Source organism: Hypomesus transpacificus, chromosome 6 (genome assembly GCF_021917145.1).
Source record: "Hypomesus transpacificus isolate Combined female chromosome 6, fHypTra1, whole genome shotgun sequence".
Lineage (NCBI taxonomy): Eukaryota > Metazoa > Chordata > Actinopteri > Osmeriformes > Osmeridae > Hypomesus > Hypomesus transpacificus.
In genome coordinates, this window is record NC_061065.1 from 7,893,298 (window position 1) to 7,905,640 (window position 12,343).

Below are 12,343 nucleotides of genomic sequence, written 5' to 3' on the forward strand. Positions count from 1 at the left end.
GACCTCTCTTCACTCCGTTGTCTGACTTGCAGAACGCTCATCTCTCTCTCGCACCTCGCTTCTCACCTCGCTTCTCACCTCGCTTCTCACTGCCCACCTATCTACCTGCATCTGCGTTCCTTTCATCTCCCAAGGACATTAGTGTAACCTCAGACCTCCTGCCAGTCAGCCTGCCCGCCCGCCTGCCTGCCTGCCTGTATGTCTGTTCATCTGTCTGTCAGTCAGTCTGTGTGTCCAGACTGTGCTCTGTGGACTCTCCCTCGGTGTGGACCAGCATGTGGAGCTTAGCTCCACTCCTGTCCAGATGGTCCTCTGAACCGGCCTCCTCTCAAGGTGAAACTCACGGGGGACGTCCGACATTAGCACGACCCGGTCTAGCTACCCCTCCCTCGCCCTCCACATCCCCTCCCCTCCTCACACCTTCCACGGAACACTCACCTCATCCCCAACCCCCCCCCAACCCTCCCCAACCCCATCATCCCCTTCACCTCTCAAAAAATCTAGCACCTTACCTCCCACACCGAACCCCAAGCAGCTCCACGGCCCCTGTTATCATCGCACCGCACACAAACTCTTTCACTTCCGCCACACACCGACACGTTGACGCTCGCGCGTGCCCAATGACGCCAACAAGTGACAGGTCTTTTGATGCCGTGAACGACCTTGCGACTGACCTGGCATTTTAATTACATTTCTAGCCCCGGCCGCGGGCTGAGGGAATTACGCACGCACACTCACACAAACACCCCCGCGCACACACATTACCACACAGGCAATCCAGACGGAGGCCTGTCACCCAAGCCTCCAGTCCGCCTGCCAGATTTGGCCACCCGTCCTCGGCATTCGCCATTTATAAAATGGAAATGCATGTGGCTGCTGCCCACGATTTATTCCAGAGCTAATTCGATCAGACCCATTCACATGTTGATTTACATGCCGGGTGCCAGCTTTTTACAAGTCACGTCATGAAGGCTTTGTTTTCTCTGCAGCAAACCAACCAAAATAACAACAGCAGGAGCTCGTAATAAATCCAATTGCATTTCTGCTCCCCTATAAATAACGGAGAGCCCCCTAACCGTGTTGTAACGCGGGTGAGGTGATGTGTGTGTGTGTGTGTGGGTGTGTGTGTATGTGTGTGTGTGTGTGTGTGTGGGTGTGTGTGTGTGTGTGGGTGTGTGTGGGTGTGTGTGTGTGTGCGCGCATCTATGGCTGATGTCTCATTTGTAAAGACTGAAATCGTCAGGAACTCCTGGTGGAATAGTCGGAGCAGACAACGACAGCAGAATGTTGTTTGATTCTGAATCTTTGATAGCAGTACCACTCATTTCCCCCACATCATAGAGCAGCAAAACTTAGGTTTTTCAAGATAAGTGTAAAAGGGGAAGGGAGGTAGGGACGTGTTATAAACTACTGCAGACACACGTGGCTATGTGGAAATAAACACCAGCAGACTGTTCATTTCACCACTGTTCTTATCTTCCATCTCAACACACCATTCATCTCTGAGAGGGATGTCTCTCGATTCAACCCCCCCCCCCCACCTGCACACACACACACACTGAGCAAACTACCTCAGTTATGAAAGTCAAAAGGAGCCCGACCGCAGTGCGCGTGGCGCTGTGCGCTCGTGAGCTTGTGCTCATTGTGTGCGCCCGTCCTGTGACAGAAGCGCCTTGCCAAACATGGCCACGCGACCTGCCCACGGACCGCGCTGAAAGCACAGGAAATTGACCTGCATTTTCAGACGTGTGTCCGCGTGCTTCAATCCATGAAAAGGATGGTGTGTGTGTGTGTGTGTGTGTCTCCGAGGCGAGCCAGCAGCACGCTGCGCTGACGGCAGGATGACCCAGCTCTGAAAGGCAGGCTGGTGGAGGGGGCCAGATCGACCAGAGAAGCCACCATCTGCTAAGGAGAGATCTGTGGATCCACACACACAGACCTCGCTGGCAGCTCTACCCTGAGAGGGCTTCTCAAGGACTACAAGTGGGATGAAGACTAACACACACACACACACTCTTTAACAAGAACAACGTACTCGCTCACACACGCACACACACTTTGAAAAAGGAAAAAACTCCCGTACACAGTCTTCAAGAAGAACGACACACAAGTCACAAACAAAACCACATAAACCTAAACAAACACTGTATGACAAGTACACACAAACATTTTTACAAGTACACAGAGAAAATGCAAACCTCCACCAGCTGTCGATCTCCGAGATTCTAAAGTCACCGTATTAAGTGCTTGTCAAAATGCAGAGATGCCTTCCCCTTATCTCAGCCCCAATCTACCAGGGCGTTACAGACAAACATTCTCTCGCACACCCTCACGCAATCTGGATTATGTGCTGCTATGTGACACAGTCCGCAGTGTTTGTCACCGCAGGCTGTCTGAGAAGGGCATAGAGCTGTACAGTGCTGGATGTGTCATGCATCTCTAAGGGAAGGGCCGTTCCTGCTTACTGTAGCACATAGCCTTGAAGCCTCCAGTGGCTCTGGTTTAACTGTACTAACTGCTGTAATTGGCCCTTTAATAAGTGTTTTAATGAGTAGTTTCACCCTTGTTTGCCTCCAGTATTGCCCTTGACCATCTACTGTGAGAGCAAACATCCCAACGCTGTCTGTGTTTACAGCGTGACGCAGGCTTTGAGTGCTGAAACGTGAATCCCACATTGGAAGGCTCTTCTCTGTTCTTTAATGGAACTCGCGTCTCACATTCTCTCTAGTAGAGATTGCTGGGGACCCAGTAGGCTTTATTGTGCTGTCTGTGCTCAGCTATTCTACTCTCCTTCGCAGCATCTCCCCTTTTCACCTCTCCCTCTGTCCACCTCTCCCCTTCTTCACGTCTCCTCTTCTCCATCGCTCTCTCATCCCCCCTCCTCCTCTCCCCCACCTCCCCCCCTCGACTCCCCCTTTCCCCTTCACCTTCCCCTCCCTCCCCCCTCTCTCTCCACCTCCACCTCCACCTCGCCACCCTCCCCCTTTCCCCTCCCCCTCCCCCTCCCCCCCTCCCCCTCTCCCCCCTCTCTCCTCCACCCTCCCCCTCTCCCTCCTACCGCCACCTCTCCCCCACTCCCCCCTCTTTCCCCCCCCCCCCCTCACCTCGGACCACGATGGTGGTGGATTTCTTGGCCGGGTTCCCCACGTTGTTGCTGGCGACGCAGCTGTAGACGCCGGCGTCGTCGGAGGTGACGGCGGGCAGGGTGAGCGTGCCGCCCTTCAGGACGCTCTTGTCCGGCAGGCCGTCAGAGCTGCCGTGCCAGCTGAGCGCGGGCCCCGGCTCCCCGCCCGTGGTGATGCACACCAAGGACACCGTCTGGCCCGGGTTCACCACGATGGGGTCCTCCACCAGCAGCTTGATGGAGGGGGAGGCTGGAGGGGGGGGGGGAGTAGAGCACACAGACCGGGCTAGACAGAGGGCCTTTAATCTTCAAACATTTGACCTTCCTGTCATCCTAATCTGTCATCTGTGAGTTGTAAAGGTGACCGTGTCCAACCTGTCTTGTTGGTGAGTTTGAAGATGACGCTCCGGTCAGGAATGCCACACACGTTCCTGACGGAGGCGATGCAGCTGTAGTTGGCGTAGTCCTGAGGACGGAGGTTCTTCAACTTTAGGATCTTCGTCTCCCCCTGCAGCTCAGAGCAAAAACAGAATAACACTCGTGTGAAAATGTGTGCAAGACAACATCACATCCGCGGGTGTCAGTGAACATTGATTAAGCCTCGTCCCCAAGTAACAGACACATTCGATGAAGATCTCCAGTTTTGTTTGTAATTATTTTGCATTTACATGAGAGCCTTTCAGTTTTGCTTCAAATTTGTGTTTTAGTTTTTTATGTGCACTTCACTTGACAGAAATGTTTTGAACAACAGCTTGCTGAAAAAGGATTAGTAAAAATATACCAATGTAAGTGTAGATAAACATTATTTTGTAGCCTGCATCCTCACAGGACCGCTTTACATCATGAATTTCTAAGGAGAACCTGATGATGATGGATTAGAAGTGTGGTAGCATATGTAAACACATTTGAAAGCAACCCAGAGTCCATGAACTTGACTTTGACTTGGAATTACAAACACATCAAAACAAATCATCAGAGGGATTTTCACACTTCAATTTTCTGTCTGGCCGAACCGCTGTGCTGTTTAGACTGTGTCCAGCCCCTCCCTCCCTCCCTCCCTCCCTCCCTCCCTCCCTCCCTCCCTCCCTCCCTCCCTCCCTCCCTCCCTCCCTCCCTCCCTCCCTCCCTCCCTCCCTCCCTCCCTCCCTCCCTCCAGAGAGGGGGGCTCTCTCTTCCTGGGTGCGTTCGACATCAGCGTGCCAGAGCAGACATCGGCTCCTCCCAAAGCCCCCGTGCCTCTGATGGGAGTCTCTGATCTGCCCTGCTCTTCCAGGGAGGGGGTTCGGGGGGCCGGGGGTACGGGGGGCCAGATAAGGACATGACTCAGCCGGCGCTGTGGCAGTCCTCACAACTGCAATCGCTCATCTCTTTTTTCTCTCCCACTGATCACCGTCTTGCATGGGGGAGATGTAATTGTATTAGATTAGGAGTAGAAAGGGTCCCTGCCTCGGCCTCGCTGCCTCGCTGCCCTGACTCTCCATCACCTCACTGTCTCGGGCTGATATCAGAGCCCGGCATGGGTCAGGACTGAGGACACACACACACACACAACTGTGTGGGCAGATCACGTCTTCTCCACCAGCAAAGCTTTCAAACGTGACCTGCTCAAGGCCTGCCTGCAGGGTCCTAGAGCCTGCTTCCAAACGCAAAGTAAACAACATCCCTTTTCTCTGCACCCGGCCAGCCAAAACCACCCTAATCTGGCATTCAGCATCGTGAAAACGACCGCAGAGCCATCCAACCTCTCCCCCAGTCTCTCCCCCTCGCTCCAGCTCTCCACGGGGGAGCGCCATCGGAGGAAGAGCAAAGAGGAAGGAGTGGAGGAAGAGGAGAGAGGAGGAGAGACAGGGGCCCCTGATTGAAAGGGTTTAGCCGCTAGGCTAATTACAGGCCGGATCCCCATGCTGGGTGTGAAATGCCAGGCGGGTGTTTCATTGGGGCTGTCTGCTCACGAGCACATCAGGTGGGCCGAGGCAGGGGGATGACTCAGGTGGGACGCCTCCACGGGTCCTGTTCTCCCACTCTATCAGAGACCCCCCCTCCATCTCCCCCTCGCCATGCTCCACGTCTCCCTTTCTCTCCCTCTCTCCTCCTACTCCCTTGCTCTTACCCTTTGTAGAACACACACAGAGACACAAGCGCGAAAACACACACACACACACACAACTACCTTCAGTTGCTAGCCTGTCCATCAGACTGCCTCCTCCTCTCTTTCCTCGACCTTCTCTCCCTCTTGGTCTCTTCTCCTCCTTTCTCCTCCTCTCTACCCCCTCCCTTGTCTTCCTCCCCGTCTGTCAATATCAGTTATCTGAACCTGCGCATTCCAACCTGTCATTCTCGGAAGCAGGAGAAAGACAGTAGGACCTGGTTGGCCAGCCCCCCCCCCCCCCCCCCCCCCCCCCCTCTTTGTGAAGCAGAGATTGATGGATCTCAACTCTTGCCTGTGTGTGTTGTGTGTGTGTATGTGTGTGGTTCATCGTACACTCGCCCACCCGTCGCCATGGCGACGCCTGCGTAGGGGTGTACGCTCGGTGTACGACCCACCCCCTCGGTGTTACCTGTGTAAAGAAGGGCTCGTAGATCTCCACTCCCTTGTCGGAGCCCTGGGACAGCACGTCGCGGCCGCGGTGCCAGCTGTAGCGGACGGGAGGGTTGGAGTTGGCCACGCAGCGCAGGAACACGGTCCGCTCGTAGTAGAACTGCTCCTTGGCCTCGCCGATGCTCTGGTGCACCGTCACCACGGGGTCGTCCAGGTCTGAGGCGCGCACACACACACACACACACACAGACACACAAACAGTATGAATATTGATCAGATCATGAATCAATAATGCATTATCATGCAGCTTGGAGATAGACCTAAACCTTTAAACATAGTTACGAGCAGTTGCATTATTACCGATATGTAGATCGACGTGAGATTTGTTTTATCGATGATAACCATGTTTAACACAAATGTAATCTGTCTGCCAGGAGCAGGGAGTGAAGGTCAGGGGGGGTCAGACATCCTGGTATCGATGTGTGGACACAGGCTGATGACAGCCTGAGTCCGAAGAACACTGGGCAGTAGCACCAATCATCGGTGCTTTCACCCACCCAAACACACACACACACACACCAACACACCCACAGGTTCCCTGTACACACACACACACCAACACACCCACAGGTTCCCTGTACACACACACACACACATAGCTCAAGGGCACATTGACTTTTCTAATCAATGAGCCACCATGCCTTGCCTTCAGAGTGAGTGTCCTGGTAGACTGAAGCGGAGTCCGCAAAGAATCACTGATCTCCTTCGCAAACACTTAGCTGATGCTCATCCCTCCCTAGCATAATATTTGGTTGGCCTCTGAACCCACGAGGGACTCAGTGAAATGATACTCTGTTTCTCTGTCCGTCTCCCAACACTTCTTAGGGAAGTTTGATTCTGCTACTGACAGTTGGCTATTTGAGAAGGGTGCCCGCAGTTGATTAAATGGCTTCAAAGTTAATCATCTTACTTTAAGCCTTGGCAAATGGTGTTCATCATAACTGTGGTGTCTTTGAGTTCGCTAATACTCCAAGCTTAAACGACTGCCATTTGCACACTCAGGGAAGTAAAGGGGCTTTCATCTGTCTTCAAGATGCAATCAGATCTCAAGGCAAAGCGAAAAAGGCCATTTAAAGAAGCAGATAAGCCAAGTCAACGCAAGTCAACCTCAACGCCAGAACCCAGAACAATTAAGGTTGACCTTTTACGTACGCCACAAGAGCGAGAACAAGCTCGACTCAGGGAGCGAGTGAATTAGCGAGACAGAAAATAACAGGTCTCAAATACAGAACCGTGGTTTTTTTTGTATTGGGGGGGGGAGGGGGGATGGGTCCCCCTATTACACAGTTAAGGAAGGAAACTATTTGAGCCAGTTGGAAATGTTAATGGTTAGATTCAAGCCCAGCTGTACCCAGCTGCCGTGCTTGTCCCCTGGGTTGCATGCGGCTCAGGCCACAGTCAGGAAGCGGAGGGCCAAATGCTGATTCCTTAGTTTTATTAAGACATGTTCAGCCCTGAAGCCCCTTAATCAAAATCCAGCAGCGGTCAATACTTCATCCCGAATCCATTACAGTGGCCCAGGTAAGAGCAATTACCTCTGGGAGAGCCAGGCCCATGCAGAGGGGGCACCAGGGCCACAACAGAGAGCAGTTGAGTGGAGCCATTTTGGCCAAGCGAATTGCTCTAAATAAATACACTGATTCATTATGGAGGAGGAGAGGAGCACAGCGTATGAATCCTGGATGTTATCTTGAGCACTTCCAAAGCTACTCGTCTGGCTGTTTAGCCCATGGTTCATTTAGCCGGTGTGACAGATACTGAATGAATCACAGAGGGTGCCATGACGTAGCCCATGTCTTTGAATGAAGGTCCTGATTGGAGTTGTCAACGGGACAGTTTGTGTGGTGGCAGAGTAAAGAGGAGAGAGAGAAAGAGAGAGAGATATAGACGGAGAGAGAAAAGGAAAGAAAAAGGAGAGAGAAAGAGAGAGGGAAAGAGAAAGAGAGAGGGAGAGAGAAAAGGAGAGAAAGACAGAGAGAGACAGAGAGAGACAGAGAGAGACAGAGAGAGACAAACAGAGAGATTAACTGTGTGCCCTGTGTGTGTTTGTGTGTGTTTGTGATTTGCGTAATTATACAATGATCTGTGAAGGGAGTGCCCCTGACCTATTTATAGCAAAAAATGTATGAAGACAGAGAGTGTGTGTGCTGGCTGCCCCAAGAGATAAATATGGAAATATGGAAATGTACGCAGAGGATTAAAATTTGATGAATTTCAAACCAAATTCTACCTCAGTCGTAAGTCTTCCCCGGGCCAAGGTGTCGCATGTGTGTCGCTCTTGTGCAATTACCTCCCGAAGTCACGCCCAGCTGACTGTGAAGCTTAGCTCCCAGGGCTGGGAGAGGCCAGGGCCCGCGCTGGCCCTCACTCTGGAGCTGTTGGGTTTTTAATTACATATCTACGAGGTCACGGGCCAGTAAACGTACAGTGAAACGCTCCAGAGAGCTAACCTATGCGTCCGTCCCCCTCCCCCCCTACGAACCACATCCAGGCTCCTCCTCCACGCCATGGATCACATGAGCGTCACGTGCACAAGCCGTGACGACGCGCCAGTCACTGGGGGAGGGGCTCTGGTGGCGAGCAAAACAGAGTGTGATGCTGTACGCTACTACGCTAGCTGTGTGGGCTGGGCTGGGATCAAACCGCAGTCGTCCAGTAGCTTGTCTTAAGAGCTTCAGGGTGAGTGTTTGGGAGTGTGTATCCTGCTCTGTGTTGGGCAGCACTACATGCCCAGGTTCAAGTAGAAAGGAGCCAGGTGTTTATCATAGTAATGATTTAGTCAATCATAGTAATGCAAGCGGTAGTCATGACTGTTCCATTTCCTTTTTTATTTTGAGTTTTAAAACTAGAACATTTTGTAGGCTGATATTCCCAATTGAATAGCCACAAAGAATCCAAATATTAGTTTGACAAATAGGTACTAGTAAGGAGTTTGGTTAATGGTGGTTGTGAGTGATAAAAGGAAAGAGAGATGAAGAATAAATAAGACGTTTAATTTCCACATCAAACGTAAATGTGATCTCATTTCCTTTCATGTCCATTCCTCCTTAAATTAGATCCCTCACACACACACACACACACACACATTCATCGACACACACGCACCCACACTCACGCGCACACACTCACGCGCACACACTCTCAGGTGCACGCACACACACACACCTTCCTGGGGTGGCGCTGCATGTTAATCCAGCGCCTAACTCAGCCTGTCTGTCATCCTGTGTCTAATCTCCAGCTGTCATTGGTTGAGAGCACAGAACACCCATCAGGGTTGCTGGCTCTGAGTGTCACAGGCCCACAATTAATTTCCCTGCAGCACTGTGGCACCAATCATTGTCTCAGCTTGATTACAACGCCACACAAGCAACCTGACTGGCACTTGTGATTCTCCTCTCACAAGTAAAAATAGTCCCATTGTGCCATAGATAAGCTATTTACTTTCATTCTGCACTAGCAGGGGTGATGGTAGGTGAAAGGGGGGGTCTGTAAAATGCGGAAGCCACCTGTATCCAGATGTTAATGAGGTGATGGATACAACGCCTATGCCCCCTATTCTTCCCTATAAGGGAAGGATGGCTGTCATTGCAAGGGGAGCTATTCTGGTACAGACTCAGACAAGAGGTATTAGTAAGCGCAGCTATTAGCTGGAAGCCATCCCTAATGTGCTGGAACAGGGCCTCTGGCTTTTATTTCAGAACTGGCATCTCAAAGCCACTCCACAAGCACAACCACCTTTAATAAATTGCAAGCAGAGAGAGGTGAACTTGTGTTCTGGACACAGCAGCATGGAGCAAGGTCTCTCCTATAGCTTAGATTGATGATTTTAGACATTAAGAGTGGCTGTTGAAATTGTTACCCCAGCAACAACAAGATTGTCTCTTCAAGGTAAGTTTGAGAGGATAGAGATGACTTTGTCTAACCCTTTAAACACCTGGTCAACAGCAGGTCGAAAATTAAAGTATTGTATTTAAGTGGAACTGGTAAGTTCAGCAGAACATATTAGGTGTCGATGTATTAGATATGAATGATTTTGTTTCCAAACAGTGTACTTAACTGTAGAATAAATAATAAAAGAGAGGGACGTGTACCAGACACACAGTAATAAAGATGAAGCATCACCTCCAATTTGCTGAATGAAGCAGTTTTGTGCTCTCAGATTTACACGGGTCACAAGGTTAATAAGCTATATTCTTGAAATACATTGCCAACCCTTCTCCATAGATCCCTGATGGAATACCTGCATCCGGCGTGTAATTTACTGTCGGGACATTTCCTTCGTCTTCTTCTCTCACACCCTGGGCGCTGTTGACCCCCATCTTGTAGCTCTCAGCCACAGACTCCTGTAATAACTAGCTTTATCTATTTGGTGTCAGCTATGGCTCCATAGAGCAACGTGATCGCATAGGGGACTGGGCAAAAATACATCCTCACAGACCATTCCAATGATGGCGGCAGAGTGAAAGAGATATCTCTCTCTAAACTGAATATCATTCTCCGGGACATGAGATATGGGTCCCGGTAAATTATGTGTCACACCACTCTCAATGCTGTCCAGGATAGACAGAGAAGAGAGAGGGAAGAATGGGGAATGAGGATGTGTATGTAATGGCTGCTGCTATGATAGGTGCTACTATGGAAGAGTAGCACTTCCTCTCTGCATATAGAGAGAACACCCTCACATGGACTCTCATTGTATGAGGCAAATGGGAAATGTGAGCAGTGCTCTTGTAGATAGTAATTATGGTAATATACACGTGGCGGGTGTTCTATTATTGATGTACATTTTTACGATGATCACACTAGCTACTTTCGCATTAAGCACGGCTGTGCTAAAACCATAAAAGCATAAAAGAGACCTTCTCCAGGCCCCAGAGGCGTTATGTGACTGGCATTTTGCTATTGGATGAAATGCCAATGGTGTTTCCACTGTGATTCACTCAGAATGGGTCCAGTGTTTTAACGCTGTGTATGCAGCCTTTACTTAAGTGCACGTTTGAATGTGCTGAAACACGTGCTAGTGCACATCAAGATACCTGGCAACCGAATGTTAGCCAATGTTGTACGTGCCATTGTCAACAACAAATGTAATTAGCTTCCTTACTGATTAACAGCGTTTACATCTAGGATTTACAAATGAGAATAAATATTTTGTTTAATGATATGAACTCTGCGGTAATAATACAATGATAAGCAATAATACTCTGGCCTTTTGTAAGGTCATGTGTCTGACTATGTCTGTATTAGTGATATAGAGACCAGTCAGGAAAGTAGAGATAACTCAGAGAGTGAAAGGATAGGTGTGTGTATTCTGCTTGAGACTGTACTGCACTCAGTCAAAAACAAGAGCCTCAGCATCAGATGCACGTCTCCATGATTGATTTAAACGAAAGCGTTGACAAACATAATGCTTGCTGGCACCATCCGCAAAGGCACATGCCACATGGAATCCATTTTGTGATTGTTTGTCAAAGCCTGTAACAAACAACTAAAGAGGAGAAAGATTGTGATGGGCTGTGATGCAGTGAGAAACATGTGGCTGGAGGTTCGTACTGACCTTCTGGAGAGACGTGTTTGGCACTGCTGTCTTATGCTGTGTATCTGGACCTGAATAATTCACTCAGCAGTCAGCATCTCCACAAACCAGTTCTGACCCTGAGAGACCATGGTCTCAGTAGGAAGGGGAGAAATAGAAAAGCTGTCTGTCTTTCTCACTGCATCTCCACTCGTCATTCTCTCAATCTCCCACAATCCCATTCTCTGCGTCTCCTGTCTGCCTAACCTCACCACACACTGTACACTCAATACATTCAGAATACTCTTAACTAATTACATCCAAATTATTTAAGTAAATAATAACGTCCTCAATCTATGAATTGATGCAATATTCAGCATGCGTAAATGCAAAATGACGTTGTGTCCTTGGGCAAGGCACTTCCCCTTACTTGCCTCGGGGGAATGTCCCTGTACTTACTGTAAGTCGCTCTGGATAAGAGCGTCTGCTAAAAGACTAAATGTAATGTCTAAATGTCATGTAAATGTCCTCTTCTCAGGCCACTGTCATCAGACCTGGCTCCGTGTAATTACTGACAATTACAGCACTGAGGCAGTGCGTAGTCAGTGGACCGTCAGCTAATGCTGCCGCTGTTTTAGCGCACCTGCGTCACTGTAAGTGAATTTAGAGGGCAATCACGCTGTTAACATCGCCTTGCTGGGAACATGACAGGGTGGCTGGGGTTGTTATGCAGGCACTACTAGTTTCCTTTAAAACCAGTCATAAAGCACCCACTGGATCAGGGATTACAGAAGCCCAAGCAGTCTGTACAATACAAATGCTGTGAATAAGCATTGGGATTTCACTTCCTTCAATCCTAGTACAGGTATTCTAGTCAGACACCCCTGGTCCAGGAGGATGATTTTCATAGCAAACACAGTGTTGCCTCTGACCCAATATGAGGTCCCTTCATGGTAGGCATCCGGCAGTTTGGCCTGGGCTGCGTTGTAACTGTCGCTAACCGAGAGCGCAGGCGGCGTCTGGATCACGCGTTCCGTACAGCTGCCGTACCTCCATCTGCCTCGCTGACAGGGGGTTCTCTTTTTCAATCTCGCTTTCTTTGGGA

The 12,343-nt window shown here is 50.0% G+C and overlaps 1 protein-coding gene across 1 annotated transcript in view; it reads right to left on the reverse strand.

Moving 5' to 3' along the window:
* LOC124469170 (MAM domain-containing glycosylphosphatidylinositol anchor protein 2-like) overlaps positions 1-12,343 on the reverse strand; it is a 121,898-nt gene that overhangs the window by 56,545 nt on the left and 53,010 nt on the right. Inside the window, exons 4-6 of the mRNA XM_047022285.1 lie at positions 5,683-5,879; positions 3,500-3,632; positions 3,105-3,374 (exon numbers count right to left, since the gene is read on the reverse strand). Of these exons, the coding sequence (XP_046878241.1) occupies positions 3,105-3,374; positions 3,500-3,632; positions 5,683-5,879 (600 nt within the window). The remainder of the gene's footprint in view (positions 1-3,104; positions 3,375-3,499; positions 3,633-5,682; positions 5,880-12,343) is intronic.